At 45.6% G+C, this 27633-nt stretch overlaps 1 protein-coding gene across 2 annotated transcripts in view; it reads right to left on the bottom strand.

Moving 5' to 3' along the window:
- Positions 1-5315: 5315 nt before the first annotated feature.
- Positions 5316-27633, bottom strand: part of LOC137376301 (ribosome-binding protein 1-like) — a 181577-nt gene continuing 159259 nt past the window's right edge. For both annotated transcript variants that reach the window (XM_068044571.1, XM_068044570.1), the window contains 6 exons: positions 23400-23483; positions 19563-19655; positions 19156-19230; positions 16296-16391; positions 12110-12253; positions 5316-5927 (listed from right to left, as the gene is read on the bottom strand). In XM_068044571.1, coding sequence (XP_067900672.1) covers positions 5871-5927; positions 12110-12253; positions 16296-16391; positions 19156-19230; positions 19563-19655; positions 23400-23483 — 549 coding nt within the window. In that variant the 3' untranslated portion in view covers positions 5316-5870. The remainder of the gene's footprint in view (positions 5928-12109; positions 12254-16295; positions 16392-19155; positions 19231-19562; positions 19656-23399; positions 23484-27633) is intronic.

The raw sequence follows: 27633 nt of genomic DNA on the forward strand, positions 1-27633 counted from the left end.
CCAATTGGATGAAGTACTGTTGCCTATAATGCTCAGAAAATAGCATGTACCCTTTTTAATCCCACTTGCTGATCTGGTCATCATCATTTTGATGGAGTCCTCAGGGACTCGCCTGAAGCAAGTGGGAACTTTATTAATGTCCATTGAAGATGTGAAGATAGTTTATAATTTACAATGGCAGCTCAGCATCTTGCAGTTGCAACTCCATCTCCAGGTTCCAGCAGCATCGAACATTCCTCACTCTGATCAATATATTCAATTATTCCAGCTTTCAACTGATGTTGGCTGGGTCCAGCCCATAGTACAGGCCAGAGATGTCATTTGGAAGCACCTTTGAAAGACGTACTCACCTTAAGTATTCAAGAGAATTGAAATCTGTTTGCAATTCAGCTGGGAAAAATCTTACATTTATATAGCGCCGTTCACGACCTCAGGATGTTCTAAAGTGCTTTACTGCCAATGAAATACTTTTGAAGTGTAGCCACTGTTGTAATGTAGGAAATGTGGCAGCCAATTTGTGCACAGCAAGCTGCCACAAACAGCAATGTGATAATGGCCAGATAATCAGTTCATATGATGTTAATTGGGGGATAAACATTGACCAGGACATCGTGGATACTCACCTGCTCTTCTTCAAAATAGTGCCTTTTACATCCACCAGAGAGGGTAGACAAAACCTCAGTTCAGCATCTCATCTGAAAGACAGCACTTCAGAAAGTGCAGCAATCACATAGTGCTACACTAAAGCATCAGCCAAGATTCTTCAGCACAAGTCTCTGAAGTGGGACTTGAACCCTGAACTTTCTAACTTAGACATAAGAGTGCTACCAACTGAGCCATAGCTGACACGCTGCATTCCTAGCTGGGGAATTTCTGTATTCTGCATCAAAGCCTTCAAGATACTCATGGAAAGACTGCTCGGTGCTCAATGTGGGGGTCATCGTAGGCACTCTACTGTGATTGGAGGAAGAGACAGAGGAAGAGCAGCAGAACTGTTCTGATGAAGGGTCACTGACCTCAAATGTTAACTTTGCTCTCTCTCCACAGATGCTGCCAGACCTGCTGAATATTTCCAGCACTTTCTGTTTTTATTTCAGATTTCCAGTATCTGCAGTATTTTGCTTTTATTTTAATGTTTAATCCACTTTTCCAAGTATCAGTTCATCAGGCAGCTACGCTTCTTCACAGTGGCTGTCACTGACTTTTCAGCTTCGCACAGCAAGAACTGTAACCCACTCTCCCAGCTGGTCACGCGCTGCCTGAGGCAATTAAAGTAACTATGCACTCATTTTTTTTTTCACCACATGTTCATTCCAGGCTGCAGCAGAGACATCAGTCACGTTAGTCGATGGTCATTCATTCCTGCTTCAAGCAGCTCCCTGATGGCCTCCTTGGGAACATCATAAACTGGTTGGCTTTGGCAATCAATGCCACCAGTTAGCAGGAAATGGCTCTAGGCTTTCCTGCCATAGAGGGCTTCCCCCAGGTTCAGGCTCTGATAGACTGCATCCTTGTAGCCTTCGTGGCATGTCCAAATCAGCCAGCATCCTTCATGAACAGGAAAGGCTTTCACTCCCTTAACGTTCAGCTGCTGAGTGCTCACTGCCAGCAAATCGTGCAGCTCTCTGTGCGATTTACTGGCAGCTGTCATGTTTCCAATATACTGTACCATTCCTCCTTGCCATCACAAGCCAAGGCCCTAAGCTCTCCTATTGCCTCCTTAAACATCTCTGCCTCTCTACCATCCTCAACTCCTTTAAGACATCATTAAAACCTACCTGGCTTTCAGCTTATGCAGCGTGGTGTCAAATTTTGTTTGATAACAGCCGTGACATGCCTTAGGACATTTTATTAAGTTAAAGGCACTATATAAATGCGAGTTGTTGTTGAGCTAACTCAGGCCAAACTGCATATCAAACACTTGGGACATGCTAGTTTGTAAAGCTTAGTGTTATAATATGCATCCCTTTACTCATCAAACGAGGGCGCCCTGATGAGAGTTCCTGAAAGAATATGTGTTTAATCATCGAACAAGCACAGAAGGCGGCCATTCACCTCATCGTGTCCATGCCAACTCTCTGCAAGAACAAATTAGCTAGTCCCACTCCTCTACCCTCTCCCCATAGTCCTACAAATCTTTTCTCTTTAGAATAATGATCCAATTCCCTTTTAAAAGCCACAATTAAATCTGCCTCCAGCACATTCTCAGGCAGTTCATTCCAGATCATAACCACATGATGCATGGAAACGTTTTTCCGAATGTCCCCTTTGGTTCTTTTGCCAATCACTTTAAATCTGTGCCCTCTGCTTCTCGACCCCTCTGCCAATGGGAACAGTTTCGCCCTATCTACTCTGTCCAGACCCCTCATGATTTTGAACACCTCTATCAAATCTCCTCTCAACCTTCCCTCAGAACAGCTCCCGCTCATCCAATCTATTCACATAACTGAAGTCCATTATCACTGGAATCATTCCTGTAAATCTTTTCTGTTCCCTATGTAATGCCTTCACATCCACCTAAAGTGTGGTGCCCAGAATTGGACACAATACTCCAGTTGAGGCCGAACCAATGTTTTACAAAGGTTGAACATAACTTGCTTGCTCTTGTACTCTCTGCCCCTATTTATAAAGCTCAGGATCCTATATGCTATATTCGCCTCTTTCTCAACCTGCCCTGCAACTTTCACAATTTGTGCACATATACCCCAGGTCCCACTGCTCCTGCACCCCCTTTCGAATTGTACCCTTTATTTTATATTGCCTCTCCTTGCTCTTCTTACCAAGATGAATCACTTCACACTTTTCTGCATTAAATTTCATGTGCCACTTGTCCGCCCATTGTACCAGCCTATTTATGTTCTCTGAAGTCTATCACTATCTCCCTCACAGTTCACAATACTTCCAAATTTTCTGTCATCCACAAACTTTGAAATTGTGCCCTGCACACCTAAGTCAAGGTCATTAATGTATATCAAGAAAAGCAGTGATCCTAATACCAACCCCTGGTGAACCCCACTCTGTACCTTCCTCCAGTCCAATAAACAACCATTCACCACGACTCTCGGTTTCCTTTCATTCAGCCAACTTCATACCTCTGCTGCTACTGTCCCTTTTATTCCATGGGCTTTAACTTTGTTGACAAGCCTGTTATGTGGCATTTTATCAAATGCCTTTTGGAAATCCATGTACACCGCATGAACTCCATTACCCTCATCAACCCTCTCTATAACCTCATCAAAAACTCAATCAAGTTAGTTAAACATGATTTACCCTTAACAAAACCGTGCTGACTTTCCTTAATTAATCCACATTTTTCAAAGTTACTGTTAATTTTGTCCCGGATTATCATTTCTAAAGGCTTTCCCACCACTGAGGTTAAACTGATTCGCCTGTTGTTGCTGGGCTTATTCTTACACCCTTTTTTGAACAAGGGTGCAACATTTGCAATTCTCCAGTCGTCTGGCGCCATCCTGTACCTAAGGAAGATTAGAATATCGCCAGTACCTCCGCAATTTCCACCTTCCCTTATTATCCTCGGATGCATCGAATCCGATCCTAGAGACATATCAACTCTTAAGTACCGCCAGCTTTTCTAATACCTCCCCTTTATCAATTTTTATTCCATCTAGTGTCTCAACTACCCCCCCTTTGTGGCAGCATATTCTTCCGTGGTAAAGACAGATGCAAAGTATTCATTTAGTACCTCAGGCATGCCCCACCTCCACCCTTTTTGATCCCTATTCAGCCCCTCCCCTCCGTTTACAATTTATATGCCAACTGAAGACTTTTAATTTCCCTTTTGTTAGCTGCCAGTCTCTTCTCATACTCACTCTTTGCTTCAGATTTCTATTTTTCACTTCCCCTCTGAACTTTCTATATTCAGCCTGAAGATCAGATTGGAACAGTGTTAAAGAATAATTTATATCGCTCCAAGTGCTGCTGATTTTAGTTCCCAAGTGTTCTAATTTTGAGCAAGCTCCCCTATTTACATCAATAGATAAATACACTTTGTGACGTGGAACTGGACCATATGGATCAGGAAGATCACAGTCTCCATCCCTAGTTTGCTGAATTAACCAAGGTTTTGCTTTTATTCTTTCATGGGATGTTGACATCGCCGTCAAGGCCAGCATTTGTTGCCCATCCCTAACTGCCCTTGTGAAAGTGGTGGTGAGCTGCATTCTTGAACTGCTGCAGTCCATCTGGTGCAGGTACACCCACAGTGCTGTTAAGGAGATCAGAATTTTGATCCAGCGACAGCAAAGGAACAGCGATACATTTCCAAATCAGGATGGTGTGTGGCTTGGAGAGGAACTTGCAGATGGTGGTGTTTCCATGCGTCTGCTGCTCTTGTCCTTCTAGGTGGAAGAGGTCATGTGTTTGGAAGGTGCTGGCAAAGGAGACTTGGTGAGTTGCTGCAGTGCATCTTGTAGATGGTGCACACTGCTGTCATTGTGCGTTAGTGGTGGAGGGAGTGAATGTTTAAGGGGTGGATTGGGTGCCAAACAAGCAGGTTGCTTTGTCCTGGATTGTGTTGAGCTTCCTGAGTGTTGTTGGAGCTGCACTCATCCAGACAAGTGTAGAGTATTCCATCACACTCCTGACTTGTGCCTTTAAGACGGTGGACAGGCTTTGGGGAGTCGAGAGGTTGGTTATTTGCTGCAGAATTTCTAGTTTTTGGCCTGCTCTTGTAACCATAGTATTTATGTGGCTGCTCCAGTTCAGTTTCTGGTCAATGGTAACCCCCAAGATGTTGATAGTGGGGGATTCAGCGATGGTAATGCCATTGAATGTCAAGGGAAGATGGTTAGATTCTCTCTTATTGGAGAGTATCATTGCCTAGCACTTGTGTGGCCTGATTGTTACTTGCCAATCATCAGCCCAGGCCTGAATGTTGTCCAGGTCTTGCGACATATGGACACAGACTGCTTCAATATCTGAGGAGTTGCAACAGGTGACAGTAAAATCATGACAATTGCTGTCACTGACCAGAGATAGCCAGGGTTCCCACTTTTTCCCTAACTACCAAAGTGCACACATACAGACATCAGGTTACAGGTGAATATAGAGTCATAGAGTTATACAGCACAGAAACAGGCCCTTCGGCCCATCGTGTCTGTTCTGGCCATCCAGCACCCAACTATTCTAATCCCATAAAGTTATAGATCTCCCCTCCACCCCATAGCCATATAGGCTTGACAGCATCCACACAAAGAATGGCATTTGCAAGAGCCATTATCTCATGGGCTTGAATTACACACAGATGGTCAATTCATCCCTCAATATTCGCCAAATGAGGAGATCACACAGAGCAGTGAACAAGCGGTTACAATGTTTTATTTGTCTTACGGACAACTTTAGAAAAACAAAAGAAAGAATGTCGTGAGAACTCGTTCTGTTGACAACCCGATCAGGTCACTGGCTGTTTGCTTCACAGCTGGACAAAAATCATGGAAAGACCTAAAGTTTACTTGCTCCTTTTCTCTTACTTGTTCATTTTTTCTTTGAAGAAAAAATAATAATTGCACAATTCAATGTACGTTCCCCACACAGTACATTTGCTTCCCTTTTCATGTAAACTGAGCATTCAGGTCATTTTGTTTCATATACAAGGTGGACATCTGGACTTCAGCTCACTGACACAGTCAGGGCTCGTCTGTTGGAATGCGTCTTAAAAAGAGAAAAAAAACAAAAAAGCTTTTGAAAAAATTGATGGCTGAAACTTTTCTCAAAATTTTGACTGGCTCACTAATGGTTCATAATTAACTACGATACAATACTGAGCACACGGTTTAGGAATGGCATAAGAACTATTATATCTGTAAGGCATCTGGCAAGGTCGAGTAGTGTTCACTACATCTGTAGGTTCTTCAGACAGATGTCCCCTCCTTCAAACCATCCTCTGCCATCACCGCACCCTCCTCTTCCTATAAAAGAACAGAGCATAGTAAACACATGAGCAGGAGGAGGTAGGTCAAGTGGGCTCAACTACAGCAATTCCAAAACTGATTGCATCATTCACAGCAATTGCAATTTTCATTTTCGCACAAGTATAGGAGCACGCATGTGAGTAAGAGGCCAAATGTACACACACACACATTTTATTTGTAGCTCAGTTGGCTAGAGTGTGATGCAGAAAGACACCAACAGCGCGGGTTCAATCCCCGTACCAGCTGTGTTGTTCATGGAGGTCTGCCTCCTTGCCTTGCCTCACACTTGCGGGGCGGTGACCCTCAAGCTATACATTATCAACCATGTCTGTCTCTAATGGAGAGAGATGCCTTTGGGACTACAGCTAGAACAATTATCTATGTGTGTGTGTGTGTGTGTGTGTGTGTGTGTGCGTGTGTATATTACATATATAAAAAATATATATTTCTGTGTCTCTCTATGTCTCTCTGCCTGCGTGCATGTCTGCTTGATGCTTAGCACCTGTTCCACTGATACTGAACACCCATTTAGTGCCTGACTACTGGCCGAAATGCTAACAAACTCTATCCTGGTGAGTCTTACTGGTGTACAGCCCCAAGTGTGCCAGCAGTCCATCTTACTGGGGTACAATCAGAATCGATAGATGCCAGCAGTTCACCTTACTGGGGTACAGCCTCTCAGGTCCCAACTGTGCAATATACTGGGGTACAGCTCCAGGGATGATGGAAGCCAACTTTACTGAAGTACAGTTTCATGTTCCATTAATGTGGGAAGCTAGCACCCAATGCACATCATTTGCCACTGAAGGCAAGGCCTTCTCAGCACCCTATTTGCCTGCCATGTCATGATGTGCCCAAAAAGACCCTGTGCCACACTGAGCCAGAAAGACTCCCGTACATAAGGATTATTATATCTATATGTAAATGAGGGTCCTTTCTATAATGTAGATGAGACACCACAGGGGAGGTCCAAACCAAACAAAAACATCTTACGTTTGCAGGGTGGACCTTTCCTTCCAACAGTGGCACCCTTCACATCAATATCACCTTCACATTAGAGCTAGGCCGTTCAGGGGTGATGTCAGGAAGCACCTTCTTCAAAGGGCAGTGGAAATCTCACCCCCAGATAGCTGTTGAGGCTAGGGCAATTGAACATTTCAAACTGAGATCGATAGTTTTTTTTTTTAAAACCAAGGATATTAAGTGTTACAGAAACAGGGCAGGTAGATAGAGTCCCAGACACCAGCATCACCATCCCCGGGTATGTCCTGTCTCACCGGCAGGACAGACCCAACAGAGGTGGCCGCACAGTGGTAAACAGTCGGGAGGGAGTTGCCCTGGAAGTCCTCAACATTGACTCCGGACCCCATGAAGTCTCATGGCATCAGGTCAAACATGGGCAAGGAAACCTCCTGCTGATTCCTTCATACTGCATCCCCCACTCAGCTGATGAATCAGTGCTTCTCATTCCTGAACACCAGTTGGAAGAAGCACTGAAGGTAGCAAGGACACAGAATGTACTCTGGGTGGTGAACTTCAATGTCCATCACCAAGAGTGGCTCGGTAGCACCACTACTGACTATGCTGGCTGATTCCTAAAGGACATAGCTGCTAGATTGGGTCTGCGGCAGGTGGTGAGGGAACCAACAAGAAAAACCTACTTGACCTCATCCTCACCAACCTACCTGTCGCAGATGCATGTCCATGACAGCACTGATAAAAGTGACCACCACACAGTCCTTCTGGAGACAAAGTCCCATTTTCGCATTGAGGATACCCACCATCGTGTTATGTGGCACTACCACCCTGGTAAATCGGATAGATTTCGAAAAGATCTAGCAACTCAAAACTGGTCATCCATGAGGCGCTGTGGGCCATCAGCAGTAGCAGAATTGGATTCAACCACAATCTGTAACCTCATAGCCTGGCATGTTGCCCACTCTACCATTACTATCAAGGCAGGGACCAACCCTGGTTCAATGAAGAGTTCAGGAGGGCATGCCAGGAGCAGTACCAGCCATACCTAAAAATGAGGTGTCAACCTGGTGAAGCTACAACCCTGGACCACTTGCATGCCAAACAGCGGAAGCAGTATGTGACAGAGCTAAGCGATCCCACAACTAACAGATCAGATCTAAGCTCTGCAGTTCTGCCACATTCAGGTGTGAATAGTGGTGGACAATTAAACAACTGACAGGAGGAGGAGGCGGCTACACAAATATCCCCATCCTTAACGATGGGGGAGCCCAGCACATCAATGCAAAAGACAAGGCTGAAGCATTTGCATCCACCTTCAGCCAGATGTGCCGGGTGAATGAATCATCTCGGCCTCCTCCTGAAGTCCCCAGCACCACAGATGCCAGTCTTTAACCAATCCGATTCAATCCATGTGAGATCTGGAAACGACTGAAGGCACTGGATACTGCAAAGACAATGGGCCCTGACAGCATTCCAACAATAGTACTGAAGGCTTGTGCTCCAGAACTAGCCACGCCCCAGCCAAGATGTTCCAGTGCAGCTACAACACTGGCATCTACCCAGCTATGTGGAAAATTGCCCAGGGATGTCCTGCGCACAAAAAGCAGGACAAATCCAATTCAGCCCTTTCAGTCTACTCCCGATCATCAGTAAAGTGATGGAAGGTGTCATCGACAGTGCTATCAAGCTGCACTGGGCGGCACAGTGGTTAGCACCGCAGCCTCACAGCTCCAGCGACCCGGGTTCAATTCTGGGTACTGCCTGTGTGGAGTTTGCAAGTTCTCCCTGTGTCTGCGTGGGTTTCCTCCGGGTGCTCCGGTTTCCTCCCACAGCCAAAAGACTTGCGGGTTGATAGGTAAATTGGCCATTATAAATTGCCCTTAGTATAGGTAGGTGGTAGGGTAATATAGGGACAGGTGGGGATGTGGTAGGAATATGGGATTAGTATAAATGGGTGGTTAATGGTCGGCACAGACTCGGTGGGCCGAAGGGCCTGTTTCAGTGCTGCATCTCTAAATCTAAAATCTAAATAACCCACTCACTGATGCTCAGTTTGGCTTCCGCCAGGGCAAATCTGCTCCTGACCTCATTACAGCCTTGGTCCAAATATGGACAAAAGAGCTGAATTCCAGAGGCGAGGTGAGAGTAACTGCTCTTGACATCAAGTTTGACCGAGTATGGCATCAAGGAGCCCTAGCAAAACTGGAGTCAATGGGAATAGGGGGAAAACTCTCTGCTGGTTGGAGTCATACCTAGCACAAAGGAAGATGTGGTTGTTGGATGTCAAATCATCTCAGTCCCAGAACATCACTGCAGGAGTTCCCCAGAGTAGTGTCTTAGGCCCAACCATCTTCAGCTGCCTCATCAATGACCTTCCCTCCCTCCATCATAAGGTCAGAAGTGGGGATGTTTGCTGATGATTGCACAATGTTCAACATCATGCGCAACTCCTCAGATACTGAAGCAGCCCTTGTCCAAATGTAGCAGGACCTGGACAACATCCAGGCTTGGGCTGATAAGTGGCAAGTAATATTCACAGCGCACAAGTGTCAGGCAATGAGCACCTCAAACATCGCTGAAACCCCCACTATTAACATCCTGGGGGTTACCATTGACCAGAAACTGAACTGGAGCAGCCACATAAATGGCTACAAGAGCAGGTCAGAGGCTGGGAATGCTGCGGCGAATAACTCACCTCCTGTCGCCCCAATGCCTGTCCACCGTCTACAAGGCACAAGTCAGGAGTGTGATGGAATACTCTCCACTTCCCTGGATGGGTGCAGCTCCAACAACACAAGAAGCTTAACAGCATCCAGGACAAAGCAGCCCACTTGATTGGCACCCCATCCACCACCTTCGACATTCACTCCCTTCACCACCGACGCACAGTGTGTACCATCTAAAAGATATACTGCAGCAACGCACCAAATCTCCTTCGATAGCATCTTCCAAACCCACGACCTCTACCACCTAGAATGACAAGGCCATCAGATGCATGGGAACACCACCACCTGCAAGTTCCCCTCCAAGCCACACACCATCCTGACTTGGAACTATGTTGTAGTTCTTTCACTGTTGCTGGGTCAAAATCCTGGAACTCCCTTCCTTACAGCACTGTGGTTGTACCTACACCTCAAGGACTGCAGTGGTTCAAGGCTGCAGCTCACCACCACCTTCTCAAGGGCAATTAGGGATGCACAATAAATGCTGGCCTAGCCAGCGACGCCCACATCTCGAACAAATAAAAAATCAGACATGATCTAATTGAATGGTGTAATAGGCTCAAGGGGATAAATGGCCTCCTCTTGTTCCTATGTTCCTACCACTATCTTTCGCCTCTAATGGCCCAGTAACAAAAGGCGTCATCGCGCCCTGATTAATTTGCATTATTAAAAAATGGCAGCAATATTTGGGCAACAAACAGCCCATCCATGGCCTTGTGCATCATGCATTAAGTGCAAGGGGTGAACCACTGGACCAATTAAATGAGCTGGCCTCACATTAACATGCAAGGCTAGGTCACTTGGGAAGAAGCACAGCGAGCAACTAAGCGGCAGAGAGCTCTGCACTGGTACAATGCTATTGGCTCCATTTTGTTAATCACATGCACACACTGTGTACGGAATCAAAGTGATTACTGACAACGCAGCCGGCAGCTTACGTCATCCGACTGCGCCAATCTGCGCACATGCGCTGATTGGTTCCTACCCTCTGCGCATGCGCTGCGTTCCACAGTTCCAGGACTGGTTGGCGCATGCGCAGATGACGTCATCGCGTAATGCAGGCAGATGGTGGGGGGATCCGGGCCGGAGAGAGCAGGGGTGGCGGGGAGAGGAGAGCAGGGGTGGGAGGAGAGGGGGTCTGGGGAGCGGGTAGAGAGCAGGGGTGGGGGGAGGGGGGGGGAAATCTGGGGAGCAGGGAGGGGGGAGCGGAGAGAGAGAGGGGTGGGGGGAGAGGGGGTCTGGGGAGCAGGTAGAGAGCAGGCGTGGGGGGAGGGGGGGTCTGGGGAGCGGGTAGAGAGCGGGTCTGGGGAGAGCGTGGCCTAAGACCTTGCTGGTGGCGGGAGCGCTCTCCTTCCCCCCGCCACCCGCTCCCAACTCCCGCCGCCCGCCCGCTCGCTCACCCCCCCCCACCGCCCGCTCGCTCACAGCCCCCGGCCCGGCCCGCTCCCTCCCTCCCCTCCCGCCATTGTGTGCTGCCATGTGTTTAGGTTGCCATTGTGTGATTATTTGAGCAACACCATCTTTAATCCTGACAGCTGCCTGACATCGCAGACTGTGATGTTTTAGTGGCACAGAGCTGCATTTGCAAATGTGCCATTGCAGCGCCACATAGTGGTGGCATTGTCAGCAAACGCAGCCGTACAAAAACAAGACACAAAAGGGAGAATATGGATCTAATGAAAAGACAAGATAAGGAATAAAAACTACACTCAGTAGAATGGTCAGAATCTGTTCCATGTCCTGATAGACAGGGAGAATACAATATGAGTGTCTAAAACTATATTCTGACATCCTGTGGTAGGATAACGTGAACTTGTAGACAGTGTAGAGTCAGCTTCGAGTGTCTATGAACCAATGGATAATACTTAAAAATTTCAGCTTTTCTGTCTTAAAAGCAGGTCGGTATCAATATATATCTTTTAAGTCTTTGAAAAGCTTTAGCAATAACATGAGTTGAGGGTTTCGTTCAATGGTTCTGATAACATAGTGCTGAGGTTACTCATGGCTATTACCCTTTCATTCTTTCATTTCTGAAAGAGAAGACATGCCAGAGAGAGAGAGGTGAGTGGGGGGAGGTGGGCAGGGAAACGGGGGGTAGAGAATATATAGGAGCATATAATAAAGGAATATGTTAATAGGGTCAGTAGATAGAAGGATATGTTAATGGAGTTAGATGAGATAAGGTGGGAGGAGGCCTGTGTGGAGCACAATCACCACCATGGACATTAAGCCAAATGGCATGTTTAAGTGCTGTACATACTATGTGAGATACGTCTTATAGAAGAGACTGCACACACAAGACAGGAAGAGAGAGAGATCCACAGGGTACAGGAGACATAGCTTATAGAAAGGACATAGAAGAGGGGGAGAGGAAACGCATGAAAAAGAGAGATAAACAGATGGAGGGAAAAAACCCTTTGACAAAACATAGTCAGTAACCAAAGTTAGATGACTGTTATCAACCTTTTGTTAATGTACCTTTTCCTGTCTCTGTGCTTGTAACTTCTCAACAGTTTCCTTTTCCTTGTTAAGTTGTTCCTGGGTAGCCTTCAGCATCTGCTGTAGTTGTGCAGCAGCTTGGCCCAACTCCTTGGTCATTTTCTTTTCTTTGTTAAGTCTTTCCTGTATGACAATGATGTTAATGTTATTTGGACTTATATAAACCGTTTAATGTAAAATAAAAATTAACTAAAGTACTTCACAGGGACAGATTCAAAAAACAGATACTGAGACAATGAAGCGAGATTAAAATCCTGGTAATAAAGGTGGGCTTTAGGGAGGGTCTTAAAAGAGGAGAAGCAAGAGAGGTTTCAAAATGGAATCCCGGAATGCAGGGCCCAGACAGCTGAAGACTTTCAAGAATGGGTTGTAGAGTTGGAGGAGGTTACAGAGACAGGGAGAGGAGGCCATGAAAGAAGATGAAAACAAAGATGAGATTGTGAACAGGTTAATGCCTCTGTTAAACAAAGGAATTGATTCAAAATGCATGTTACAGATATCTAAGCACAATTAAATCCTAAATTATTCTTTAAATGAGGAGGCAATTTATGGAAACCCTTGATGGTCAAAGTTTAAAACCCTGTGCCAATACTAGAAGTTTCACATTCCTACTGAGATATCCATCATGTGCCATTTTCCAAATCTCTTTAAAAGGTGAACCATACCATTAGAAATAGCCACATACACATTTTTATATACTAATTTGTAGATAGAATATGAATTTGCACCAGTTGAAGTACTGTTCAGGTTACCCTATTACAGGAAGGATATCAGCATTTAGCAAGTATACAACAAAGATTCTCTCGAATGATACCACGAAAGAAAAATAATGGTTTGAGCATTCTAACATTGGTTGAGGAGGAAATCTAAATTAGAAAAGGTTTTGACGGGGTAAACAATAAAAGGTTAAATCAGTAACTTGGGGTGTTCTCCGGCTCACCAACTGAAGAACAACAGAGGAGTCTGAAGAACATTTTTCACACAGAGATACGTAAACATGGACTACCACAAATGGCTATTGGGACAGACAACATAGTCCTGTATTGTTGCGGGGGTTGTCCCAGTCTTATTTCACCAATTTTTGGGGGTTCTTCCAATGTCCTGGCGAGAGACTGGGACAATCCCTGCAGAAATTAAGGACCAGTCTCATTTTATAGACAAATATTTGAAAAGGATCAATATTCAAGGATAGTGGGGAGTGGGTTTAGAATAGGTAGCTTTAACAAGAATCCACACCAGACAGAACAAACCAAATTGTCTCCTCTTCCTGCTAGGATTCTATGAACAAGATGCCCACCCAGTCTTTTCAATTCGATGTCATCCTGTACATCACCTAGGTTTTCTGGAGTGCAAACAAAGACAGATGGCCTTAATGACTACTGTATGTCAGTAATGCAGTCTGACAGGTAATTTAGTTGCTAGTTTTCATTGGTCAGCCCCATGGGAAGACAAGTAGTCATTTTCCATCGACAAGCCTGACGATTCACTGATAAATGTCATAGTCTTTCTAACTGAACAATAAATAAATCCTCCTCTGGCATCAGCTGATGCAGACAACTAGTCGCTGCACTTATAACTGGTTACTATCAAACTGGTTGTTATATGTAACTGAGATCAATGTTCAATACCGTGTGTGCAGTAAACAGGGTAATTGTGAAATCTTAACTGCAGAGAAGCAAACAAATCTAAATTAAAAAGAAGAATGACTGTGTATACTTCCTCCCCAGATAGCTCAGAGGATGGCTCACTTCCGGTTGCGGTGAAACACAGAAACCAGGAAGGTCCCATGGTTAGTAATTAGCTGATTCTGAATTAGTTCAAATCACTGAGTCAGCACCCCATCACTTCTGGGCAAGGCAGATAGGGCAGGACGGCAAGCTGAAGGCAGCTTAAAAAAAACAATCTCTGCCCAGTAACACTGGCACCAAGGCAGATCAATGGAGTTGAGATGTAGATAAGCTATGAACTAATTGAATAGTGGGACAGGCTTAAGGGGCGGAATGGCCTCCTCCTGTTCCTATGTTCCCAATACTCGCACGGATGCATGTATGTGGATGTTGTACAAGAACAAGAATGGGTTTGACTGTGGTGCTCCCAGAATAGCTCTGCCAACACTCACCGAAGATACCACTGAGGGACCGCAGGAATTCATGTGCCTGTTCTCTTGACAGGAACCAGTGGTGTCAAGATAACAGGGAAGAAAACAGGAACAGAGAAAGCCCTCCACATGATGCACTCGATTTTAGCTTTAAGGTCATGTTTTCAGTGCAGTCTTTACATCACCCTGCTACAACTGCAGTCGGCATGGCCAGATGTCACAGCATGTACATCTCCCCACTTTAATTCTGGATAATGCTTCACAATCATGGAATGTGACAACACAATAGGTCATTCGTCCCTTCACACCTGTGCTGGCTCTTAGGTAGAACTATTCAATTAATCCCACTCCCCTGCTCTTTCCCCACAGTCCTATAAATTTTTCACAAGTATTTATCCAATTCGGTTTTGAAATTCACTATTAAATCTGCTTTCACCACTCTTTCAGGCAGTGCATGGCAGATCACAACAAACAGCTGTGTAAAAAAAAAAAATTCCTCACATCACCTTTTTTCCCCCTGATCAGATTAATCGGTGTCCTGTGGTTACTGGCCTGTCTGCCACTAGAAACCATTTCTCCTTATTATTTTGTGATTTTGAACACATCTAACAAATCTTCTGTTAACCTTCTCTGCTCCAAGGAGGACAACCCTAGCTTCCCCAGTCACTCCACATAACTGAAAGACCCTCAAGCCCTAGTAAATTAACCATTCTAGTAAATCTTTTCTGAACCCTCAATAAAGCCTTGACATCCTTCCTAAAGTGTAAATAGCTCAATTCAAATGGCCCACTGTATAACTGAGAAGACAATCTTAACCTCGCAGCTCAAACAGAGAGAGAAAACCAGACAAAACTCAAGCAGCAATGGCTGGAAATCTGAAACAGTAACATGAAAAGCAAACTGGAAAAAGATTAAACATGATCGGCCCCAAGGCTGAACTGCAAAGGCTGTAAGTTTAGTAAAACAAAAGCAAAGTACGGCAGATGCTGAAAATCTGAAATAAAAATATAAGCCTGCTAACCTTACCATCACTTATAAGTACACCATATTTACATTTCAGAGTGCTTTAGTCAATATGTTGATGAAAATGCCTGGTAAGCTTCCATAAAACACATTTCTATACAGTGGGTCACTGCAAAGCTGTGGTTAATTATGTTGCCCAGTGACAAGGCAGAAAGTCGCTAATTAAGCCGAGTTTTTATTTTATTACTCATTCTCAGGATTTGGATGACGCCGGCAAGGCCTATTTATTGCACATCGCTAGCTGCCCTGAGAAGATGGGCCTTCTTCTTGAGCTGCTGCATGTAATGGTTCGATACAACTGAGCAGATCACTAAGCCACTTCAGGAGGCAGAAAGGAATGAACTACATGGGTCTGCAACTGGAGTCTCATATAGCCCAAACCTGGTAAGGACTGCAGGTTTCTTTCCCTAATAGACATTAATGAACCAGTTGGGTTTTTAATGACAATCCAACAGCTTCATGGTCACCTTTACTAGAACCAGCCTTTTTGTTTTTGTTCTGAGAAGCTGGTGGTGGGCCTTCTCTTTGAACTGCTGGAGTCCTTGTAACAATGGCATTTCCACAATAGCACTTTGACTGATTTCAGTGTTCTTGGGCTGGGAGGGAATGACTATCCAGTGATCCCTGCTGAAAAGTGCATTAGGTGACTGTTGAGATCTGACTTGGCATGTGATGCACCCCATGACCAATCAGCCTCAAGAAATCAAAAGTAACCACTTGGGTAAAGTTCTGGAGGGCTGGTAAGTACCTTTGGACCCTTACCCATTTATTATGGCCTTCAGGAAAGGAGGGGTGAAATGGTAAGAAAGCACATGAAATAAACAAAGAAGAAGAAAGCAACACTGGATCACAATGACCTTAAACTTAAGAGGGGTTAAACGGCCTCATGAGGTGTCCTACCATTGAGTAACATCATTCAGGTAATTTATTCAGTATATGTGAGACCACAATTCACACTGTTAAGTGACTCTTAAGAGCAGGGAAAATAAGATACATTAGAGAGTGCACACTTAGAGCAGACACTACAAAATGCATCAACCCTACCTTTAATTGAACAATATCCTCTCCAAAGTTGACACTGTCCCCAGCTGCCCTCAACTTTTCCAGCTCTTCCTGCAAGTTTAATGCAGATCTCTGGGCCTAATATATAGTGTACAGGCAGAGATTAGAAACCACTGATAAAAGAGCCACAGCAAACAAGTGAAAGTAACAGCTAAATTTTTAAAGCACATTACATAATACATGGTACAAAATCTGACCCAAATCAGGGGATAGTATGGTTCAGCAATTAGACAAGTCACTCAAAATAATTAACAGTAGGTTAACCAATGTCTCTGTTCAGAGGTAGCTGATCTCTTGACAGCACAGCAGTTAGGTGGTTACAATTGTCCCGAGTCCCTCTAGGCTAGAAGGAAGCTATCTAGTGACTCGTGCTGGAATGTGCTTGAGAGATTGTTGGGGGAGTACTTCATCCAATTTGGCTACATTGACCAAACTTTTAGTCACTTATTTTGTTAGTTTATGGGATGTGGGCATCACTGGCAAGGCCAGCATTTATTGTCCATACCAAAATGTCTTTGAGGAGGAGGTGGTGGTGAGCCACCTTCTTGAACTGCTACAGTCCATATGGTATAGTGACACCCAGAGTGCTGTTAGTGAGAGAGTTCCAGGATTTTGACACAACCACAGCAAAGGAAAAGTGATATAGTTCCAAGACAGGTTGGTGTGCGACTTGGAGGGGAACTTGCAGGTGGTGGTGTTCCCATGCATCAACTGCCCTAGTCCTTCCAGGTGGTAGAGGTCACAGGTTTGGAAGGTTCTGTCAAAGGAGGCTTGGCGAGTTGCTGCAGTGCATCTTGTAGATGGTACACACTGCTGCCACTGTGTGCTGGTGGTGGAGGGAGTGCATGTTTAAAGTGGTGGGTGGCGTGATCAGCTTTGTCCTGGATGATGTTGAGTTTCCCAAACGTTGTTGGAGCTGCACTCATCCAGACAAGTGGAGAGTATTCCATCACACTCCTCACTTGTGCCTTGTAAATGGTGGACAGGCTTTGGGGAGTCAGGAGGTGAGTTACTCACCGCAGGATTTCCAGACTCTCACCTGCTCTTGTAGCCACAATATTTATATGGCTGGTCGAGTTCAGTTTCTGGTCAATGGTAACCCCCAGGATGTTGATAGTGGGGGATTCAGCGATGGTAATGCTGTTGAATGCCAGAGGATATGGTTAGATTCTCTCTTGTTGGAGATGGTCATTGCCTGGCACTTGTGTGGCATGAATGTTACTTGTCACTAATCAGCCCAAACCTGGATATTGTCCACGTCTTGCTGCATCATTATCTGAGTCGTCGCGAATGGTGCTAAACATGGTGCAATCAGCGAACATCTCCACTTCTGACCTTATGATTGAAGGAAGGTCATTGATGAAGCAGTTGAAGATGGTTGGGCCTAGGACACTACCCTGAGGAACTCCTGCAGTGATGTCCTGGAGCTCAGATGATTGACCTCCAACAACCACAACCATCTTCCTTTGTGCTAGGTATGACACCAACCAGCAGAGAGTTTTCCCCCGTTTCCCCCCGATTCCTGTTGACTCCTATTTTGCTAGGGTTCCTTGATGCCATACTTGCTCAAATGCTGCCTTGATGTCAAGGGCAGCCACTCTCACCTCATCACTGGAGTGCTGCTCTTTTGTCTATGTTTGGACAAAGGCTGTAATGAGGTCAGGAGCTGAGTGACCCTAGTGGAACCCAAACTGAGCATCACTGAGCAGGTTATTGCTGAGAAGGCAGTTTCAATCGTGGCTTTCAAAAGCAAATTGGGCAATAATGTGAAGGGATAAAATTTGCAGGGCTATGGGGAAAATGCAGGGGAGTGGGACTGGGTGACTTGCTCTTCCAGGGCATGTCGTTTCTGGTGCCTAGGTTGATGCCAGGTGGTCCGTCCGCTTTTATTCTTATTCAACTTTTCTGTAGCAGTTTTGATACAACCGAGTGGCTTGCTAGGCCATTTCAGAGGGCAGTTAACAGTCCATCACATTGCTATGGCACTGACCCGGTAAGGACAGCAGATTTATTACCCTGAAGAACATTAGTGAATCAGATTAGTTTTTATGACAATCCACTAGTTTCATGATCATCATTACTGAGACTAGCTTTTTAATTCCAGAGTTATTCATTAATTGAATTTAAAATACCCCAGCTGCCGTAGTGGGATTTGAACTCATGTCTCCAGAGCATTTGTCTGGGCCGGTGAATTACTACTGCAATAACAATGCCACTATACTGTCATTCTCCTTCATATCTGACTTGCCCTTATGTCCCTTTCTTTGGCTCAATGCAAATTTGTGTCTGATTGAGCTACTGTGCAGTACTTTGGGATGTTTTACTACAGTAAAGGCCCTGTATAAATCCAAGTTGTCATTAAATTCATCCATTGCCAATGCAGCGTAACTAAACACATGCATGAAAATTGACTAATTGGCTAGTATCAATACCCTCACAGGCAAACACTTTGCTATTCCAAGGGAAGGCCTGACTGATTCTTGAGAAATAGTCCGCAATTAAGTAAGTCTTCAAGATGATATGAGCAACATAGTATTAGTCCACAATGTGAGGGATGAACATTAATTTTGATCCCAACTTCAATAATCTGCTGATCCAAATCTAGTCAAGTAGAGGCTGTGATAACCCAACATCATGAAGTGAGTAGTGGAGAGTCAAGAGGTCCCTTGTTGACGAAGCAGCGGAGTGCTGTCAAAGATCAAAGAGCAGGCAATCCCCCCTGCAACCCTCACCACCAGCAATAGATCTGTCAAGCCCAGGTAGGCCAACGACAGGGAATAATTTACCAGAAGAGAAATAACTCAATAAAAAGACAGCATTTCATTTTTCAAAAAAACTGCACCTTTTCAAATTCTTCAGCCAGCTTCTGTCTCTGTGTCTGCTCACTTATCACGGTTTCTTCCAACTGGGCTTTAAGCTACACAGAAATACAGAAGACAGTGCAATTATTTACTGCACAGGTCGCAGGTGCTGAATTATAGGCAGGCAACTAAGAGATGGTAAGTTGGAGGTGGAATAAATGGTTGAAGTTTAGGCAATAAATCTGGTTATTTTCAGTAGGGGAGATGCAGCGCAGGCAAAGGTTAGACACATGGACAAAGGGCTAAAAACCTGGCATGGCAGGGAGAGTGACCACAGCATATGGCTACACACAATACAATGTGGTTAAAGAGGTGAAAGGTGCTAGTAGTCAACTTTATAGACCATAGTGCTCTTTCCAGCCATGTACAGGCACCTCAGCACACTAACCTTGGCAGGCTCTTGCTCAACTTGATCAGTCAGTGACTCAACCAAGTCTCCATCACGCATATGGGTCTCCATTTCACACAGACGCTGCCTGACCTAGAACAGGGAGCATCAAAACTCAATTATACTGCACACAACTGCACGCATTGAAAAAGATCACCCCTCCTCCCCACCCATAACAAAACACATCAGAGATTAAATTAAGCTTTTTTCAATCAGGTGCTAAGAGTCATCAATCATAAACAGAAGCCAAAAAACCCAAAGGCTGTTTCTGGAAACAAGAAATGACCATTACGTTCAACCGCCCATTCCAGATCAATCCCAGCCACCTGCCTTCTGACTATATCACTTTGCTCTCCACAAATAGATCTTTATTAGGGGAAAAATCTGACCTACACCAAAAACGGCCAGTAAGTTGGTGAAGCACCCAAGGCTCAACCAGCCTGAAGCCTGAGCCAAATTTGGCTTTGGACTTCCTTTGAACAGACATGGAGAGCTGCAGTTGCATCATCAATGCAGCCTGCCATTTGGGACCTGACAGATTCAGAGTATGAATCAGGCAGCCCTTGGGAGTCAATGGGGCGACCGAGATGACACCTCCCCCCCAACCATGTTTTTTAGTGCAAAATGGGCATCCGTGAGTTGAATTTGTCCCACACTGGCTCTTGAACCTATGATACTATTTGTTTCAGATGACCACCCCCAGGTTGTAGTGACCTCTTCTGGTAACATAATAAGCATCAGCCAATGTTCAATGGGTAGATCTCGCGCCTCCAAGTCCAAAGGTTGTGGGGGTCAATCCCCACTTTTGAGACTCAAATACAAAGGGTGGTATTTTATGCTCACCCACACGACAAATTTGAAGGCAGGAGAGCAGAAAATTGGGTGGGATGGTTGCAGGGAGGGGACCCCACCACCATCCCGCCTCTGCCGAAATTTAGTCCAAGGCAGGAAGGGCTCTGAATGGCCTTCCTGCCCTGCCGCCAATCGAAGCCCTTAATTGGGTAATTAAACCTCAATTAAGGGCCTCTTCCTACCACAGCAACAATTACCTATGCAGCAGGTGACCCCATCACCGCACACTAAGCATGGCACAAAAAACTGTGCAGGCTACTTCCTGGCTTCAGCTGGGGAGGGGGTGGGTTGGGGATGGGGTGTCTCATTCATAAGTCTGAATGAGGGACCCGGCATTGGGAAGGGGGTCAGCCGCTGAGGGCTAAACCCCTGCCTTTGCTGCTGAACCTCCCCGTCCCTCCCCTCCCACCCTGGCCTACCTTAAGCCTGGTTCCAGCACTGCTCCTCGGTGTCTGGTCGCTGCAGCTACAGCAGCAGCCACCACCTCTGCAGTGGCGCTGCAACTGCTGGCCTCTGATTGGCTGGCAGCTCTGCGAAGGCGGGACTTCTGGCAAACGGGTCCTAAATCCTATGGAAGGCTCGACGCCATCCAGTTAAATGCCTGACAGGCACGAAATTCTGCGGGCTTTCCGGCAAACGGGTGACACAGGGAAACTCAACGTCGGTTTCCCCCATAGAGAGCCCCCCCCTGCCACCAGCATAAAATTCCCCCCTAAAATCTTGGCTGACACTACCAATGTAGTACTAATGGACTGCTGCACTGTCAGAGGTACCATCTTTCAGATGAGACATTAAACCGAGGGCTCGTATGCTTTCTCAGTTGGATGTTAAAGATCCAAGACACTATTTTGAAGAAAAGCAGGGAGTTCTCTCCGCTGTTCTGGCCAATAGTTATCCCTCAATCAACATTAAAAACAGATTATCTGGTTATTATCACACTGTCGTTTGAGGGACCTTGCTGTAAAGTGTTTGGAAACATCCTGAGGTTATGTGAGGAGCTATATAAATGCATGTTCTTTCTTTCTTATTCTACAATTCTATCAAAGGAATTCTATTTTGCCAACAATTCTTTCAGCCTTTGGTCAAAGGTTTCTATCTGCCTTCTTTTACTTCTAACTGGCATGTTTAAAAAAAAAACTTGTGCTCCCTGCATTTCTGGAATGAATGATTTGCCTCAACTAATTTTATTAGCCCCTCTTATAATCTAGAAAACCTTCAAAACAAAAGCAAATAAGTAAAAGAAAATCTACTAACTGCAGTATTTAGGGGGGGGGGGGGGCGGCAGGTGCTTGTGTTTGGACTTCAGTAAAGAGCTCTACTCACGAGTGGAAAAAAGTGATGTAAGGAACAAAACCTGGCACAGCGTCCCCTGATGCACCTTGGGATGTTTTACTACATTAAAAGATGTATATAAATGCAATCTTTTGTTTTTGTTATTGTTGTTTGATGGCCTGGCATTTAAAATGCTACCTGGATATGCGATGTCTACAGTGTTGACCTAGGGGTGTGTCCAATCTGCTAATTTCTGCAGGGCTGGCAATGCTACAATTGGTCTCAGCACCTCAAAGAAAAGTAGGAAAGAAGAACTGAGAGTCCCTGCAGCTGAATAGACTTAAACAGGAAGAACTGTGCAGTGGGCAAAGTACTGGACGGCTGCTGGCACTACACCTCTGGAAGACTTGGTCAATTCCAAAGAGGAAGGCAGAAAGGGGGAATGATTTGTCTAATGGACAGAGCATCAAACCCATAATCATTGATCATCCCATCAGATAATCTTGAGCTCTCTTAAATTTTTACCGATCCCCCACTTAATATTTTAAAAAGCAACTGATCAATTATGTCATTCTTGCATAAAAGTTGTATCTTTATAACATTCTTACTGTGACTGTTAAGTTTGTCATCAACTTTGTTTGGCTATTATTTTTTCTTCTCCTTTCTGATTGGTTAGTTTCTACTTTTGTTACTCAACAATATCACACAAAACCCCAATTACATTTCTTGGCCAATCAGACTCCACTAAAAGCATTTTATCCAATGGTGTCAGCCATGACTTAGTGGGTCACATACTTGCCTCTGTGTCAGAAAGTTGAGGGTTCAAGCCCCACTCCAGAGACAGGAATACAAAATCCAGGCTGACACTCCCAGTGCAGTACTGAGGGAGTGCCATCTTTCGGATGAGATGTCAAACCAAGGCCCCGTTTTCCCTCTTAGGTGAGTGTGAAAAATCCAAGGGTGCTATTTCAAAGGAGAGCAGGGAAGTTCTCCCCAGTGTGCCGGCCAATATTCCCAGCACAGACACAATGGACCGAATGGCCTCCTTCTGTGCTGTAACAATTCTGTGATTCAATCACACTCCAGCAAAATGTTCTCTGAGATACCACCACCATAATGGTTCTTACAGCTCTAAAAAAAATATTTATAACAAATAAGTTTTCAAAAATTCACAAGCTTCCCCATAAACTCCACCCCATTCTACAAAGTGCACGATCCACACGTCTGCGGATATTACACTCCAGGTAGCGGCTGCATGCTCAATCTGGTGGTCGAATTGCAGAACTGATCAGCGGTGGAGTACCCATTGTTTGTGTTCCAACAAATGATTTAAGGCACCCAGAACCTGCCCGATCCTCACTACAAGCTAGCATGTACCACACCGCAGTCAATCATACAGGGAAAGGGTCTACAGAAGAACAGGATCCAAGCTACCAGCAAGTCAAATCTTGCACGGATTCCTCATTGAAATACTATCAGAACTTTCAGAGCCTGACTATACCATCTTCTGGGGATTAACCAGACAGCTGTTTAACTTGCGTTACTTCCCTATTACCAAGCTAAGCAAGTCAGCTCACGTTAAGATCAGAAGTTAGAAACATTTTATTTTGATAAAAGCATCCTTTAGCTGAGTTTTAAGTGCATGTTTTAGGTTGAAGATTTACTTAAGTGAAGGAACACAGAGATCGATGTTACTAAATGAATTATCCTCACCTGTGAAAGCTCCACACTGTGTTTCTGTACCTCTATATTGGCTGTTTCAAGCTGGCTTTGTGATTCTGTTAAGAGTTCGCTCAACTGCAAAGGGGGAAAAAAAAAGAACAAATCACTAACTTCATTTCAGAACAATGTAACGGAATGGTTCAGTTCCAGGCTCCATTTAACAGCAGAGTTACAGCACCCATTTAATGCTGATTTGATGCCTTTTTATTAAACACCATGCCACTTTTTTGCTGCAATGTAGTTCCTGGCAACACTCCACTACCGCCCACCACTATTCTCCCACCTCTGACCCCCCATAAACCTGTCTCCACAGGGCCAGGAAAATTCAACCCATAACTAACATCTGGGGGCTTGTGCCAAAATTGGGAGAGCAGTCCCATAGACTAGTCAAGCAACAGCCTGACAGTCATACTCACGCAATCATATCTTCCAGACAATGTCCCAGACACCGTCATCACCATCCCTGGGTATGTCCTGTACCACCGGCAGGACAGACCCATCAGAGGTGGCAGCACAGTTGGGAGGGAGTTGTTTTGGGAGTCCTCAATATTGACTTTGGACCCCACAAAGTCTCATGGCATCAGGTCAAACATGGGCAAGGTAACCTCCTGCTGATTAGCACCCCCATTGGCTGATGAATCAGTACTTCTCCATGTTGAACAGCACTTAGAAGAAGCACTGAGGGTGGCAAGGGCACAGAATGTATTCTGGGTGGGGGACTTCAATGTCCATCACCAAGAGTGGCTCAGTAGCACCACTACTAATAGAGCTGGCCAAGTCCTAATGGACATAGCTGCTAGACTGGGTCTGCGGTAGGTGGTGAGGGAACCAACAAGGAGGACCTCGTCCTAACCAATCTACCTGTCACAGATGCATTTGTCCATGACAGTATTGGTAAGAGTGACCACCGCACAGTCCTTCTGGAGACCAAGTCCCGTCTTCGCATTGAGGGTACCCACCATCGTGTTGTGTGGCACTATCACCGTACGAAATAGGATAGATTTCAAACAGATCTCGCAACTCAAAACCGGTCATCCATGAGGCGCTGTGGGCCATCAGCAGTAGAAGTTATTCAACCACAATCTGTAACTTCATGACCCGACATATACCCACTCTACCATTACTATCAAGCTGGGGGACCAATCCTGGTTCAATGAAGAGTGCAGGAGGGCATGCCATGAGCAGCACCAGACATACCTAAAAATGAGGTGTCAGCCTGGTGAAGCTACAACACAGGACTACTTGCATGCCAAACAGTAGAAGCATGCAATAAACAGAGCTAAGCAATCCCACCAACAACAGATCAGATAAAAGCTCTGCACTCCTGCCACATTCAGTCATGAATGGTGGTGAACAATTAAACAACTGACAGGAGGAGGAGGCTGCACAAATATCACCATCCTCAATGATGGGGGAGCCCAGCATATCAGAGAAAAAGACAAGGCTGAAGCAACTGCATCCATATTAAGCCATAAGTGCCGAGTTGATGATCCATCTCGGCCGCCTCCTGAGGTCCCCAGCATCACAGATGCCAGTCTTCAGCCAATCCGATTCACTCCACGTGATATCAAGAAAAGGCTGAAGGCACTGGATACTGCAAAGGCTTTGGGCCCTGACAACATTCCAGCAATAGTATTAAAGACTTGTGCTCCAAAACTAGATGCGCCCTTAGCCAGGCTGTTCCAGTACAGCTACAACACTGGCATCTACCCGGCAATGTGGAAAGGTATATCCTGTGCACAAAAAGCAGGACAAATCGAACCCGGCTAATTAATGCCCTATCAGTCTACTCCCTATCATCAGCAAAGTGATGGAAGGGGTCATCAACAGAGCTATTAAGCGGCACTTGCTCAACAATAACCTGCTCACTGATGCTCAGTTTGGGTTCCGCCAGGGCACTCAGCTCCTGACCTCATTACAGCCTTGGTCCAAATATGGACAAAAGAGCTGAACTCCAGAGGTGAGGGGAGAGTGACTGCCCTTGACATCAAGGCAGCACTTGATCAAGTATGGCATCAAGGAGCCGTAGTAAAACTGGAGTCAATGGGAATCAAGGGGAAAACTCTCCGCTGGTTGGAGTTATACCTAGCACAAAGAAAGATGGTTGTGGTTGATGAAGGTCAATCATCTCAGCTCCAGGACATCACTGCAGGAGTTCCTCAGGGTAGTGTTCTAGGCCCAAGCATCTTCAACTGCTTCATCAATGACCTTCCCTCAATCATAAGGTCAGAAATGGGGATGTTCGCTGATGATTGCACAATGTTCAGCACCATTCACGACTCGTCAGATACTGAAGCAGCCCATGTCATATGTAGCAAGACCTGGACAACATCCAGGCTTAGGCCGATAAGTGGCAAGTAACATTTGTGCCACACAAGTGCCAGGCAATGATCATCTCCAACATAAGAGAATCTAACCACCTTTGCTTGACATTACCATCGTTGAATCCCTACTATCCTGGGGGTTACCATTGACCAAAAACTGAACTCAACCAGGCACATAAATGCTGTGGCTACAACAGCAGGTCAGAGACTGGGAATTCTGTAGGAAGTAACTCACCTCCTTTCTCCCCAAAGCCTATCCACCATCTACAAGGCACAGGTCAGGAGTGTGATGGAATACTCTTCACTTGCCTGGATGAATGTGGCTCCAACAACACTCAAAAAGCTAGATACCATCCAGGACAAAGCAGCCCACTTGATTGGCATCCCATCCACCACCTTCAACATTCACTCCCTCCACCACTGATGTACAGTGGCAGCAGTGTATACCATCTGCAAGATGCACTGCAGCAACTCACCAAGGTTCCTTCAACAGCACCTTCCAAACCTACAACCTCGACCATCTAGAAAGACAAGGGCAGCAGATGCATGGGAACACCACCACCTGCAAGTTCCCCTCCAAGCCTCACACCATCCAGCCTTGGAACTATATTGCCATTCCTTCATTGTCGATGGGTCAAAATCCTGGAACTCCCTTCCTAACAGCTCTGTGGGTGTACCTACCCCACATCGACTGCAGCGGTTCAAGAAGGCAGCTCACCATCACCTTCTCAAGGGCAATTAGGGATGAGCAATAACTGCTGGCCTAGCCAGCGATGTCCACTTCCCAGAAATGAATAATTTTTTTAAAACTACAAAATTTAGGGCTGAATTTTATCATCGCGCTGCCGTCGTCAGTAGCCCTCCGACACGGAAGTGCCGACACACATCCCTTGCGATATTACGCGCGGGGGCTCATTTAAATGGAGGGGGCGGAGCAGCCGCCCCCAATGTTGTAGAGGGGGCGGCTGCCACGCCCTCGGCAACGGCGTCCAGCTCCACCACGCAGGTGCTATTTTTAAAGCGCTCCAAGCCCTTCAGGATATATTAAAATATCTAAAGGTGCCAATGTGATTTTAAAAATTAATAAACGTTTAATTTAACATTGAATCCCCTCTCCCACTCCTCAATGTGTCCACAATACATAGATTGACCTACCACCCAAAAGAACACTTTCTGAAATCCTGCACTTTCCCTGCCGAACTTCAAAAATCTTAGACCCTCAACTCCTTCCCACCATCCCCACAACCAACAGGAATAGTTTTGCCCACCCAACTCCTGTCCTGACAATTTTATTCCTCCCCCCTCCCCAGTGTCACTTGCAAGTTGCAGCCGGTTGGCTGTAAAATTGGCGAGGGACAGCTGGCGACTGCAGTTAAATTCATTTGCATTTCAATATTTTAATGAAGGCCCTGCCACTCAGAGGCCGGGGGTGGTGGGGAGGGGGCCTCACCAAGGCCTCGCTGCCGCTGCTAATATCTGGCGGGGCCTTCTCGGCGTCATGGGACATGGCGGGTCGCTCCCGCTAGCATTTTATGGGCCTCCCTGCCACAACCCACAGCGTCTAGGGGCTGGTAAAATTCAGCCCCTAGTCTCACAGTCCAGTGCAATACTGAGGGAATGTTACACAGTCAGATGTGTTGCCTTTCTGATGAGACGTTAAACTGAAGTCGTGTCTGACCTCTCAGGTGAACACAAAGATCCCACAGCACTATTTTGAAGAAAGGTAGGGGAGTTCTTCCTGGTATCCTGGCCAATATTTAGTCCTCAACCAACATCAAAAAACAGACTATCTGGTTATTATCACACTGCTGTATGTGGGAGGTTGCTGTGCACAAATTGGCAGCTGCCATCTCTACATTGCAACAGTGACTACACTTAAAAAGATACTTCTTTGGCTGTAA

This window comes from Heterodontus francisci, chromosome 13 (assembly GCF_036365525.1).
Source record: "Heterodontus francisci isolate sHetFra1 chromosome 13, sHetFra1.hap1, whole genome shotgun sequence".
NCBI lineage: Eukaryota > Metazoa > Chordata > Chondrichthyes > Heterodontiformes > Heterodontidae > Heterodontus > Heterodontus francisci.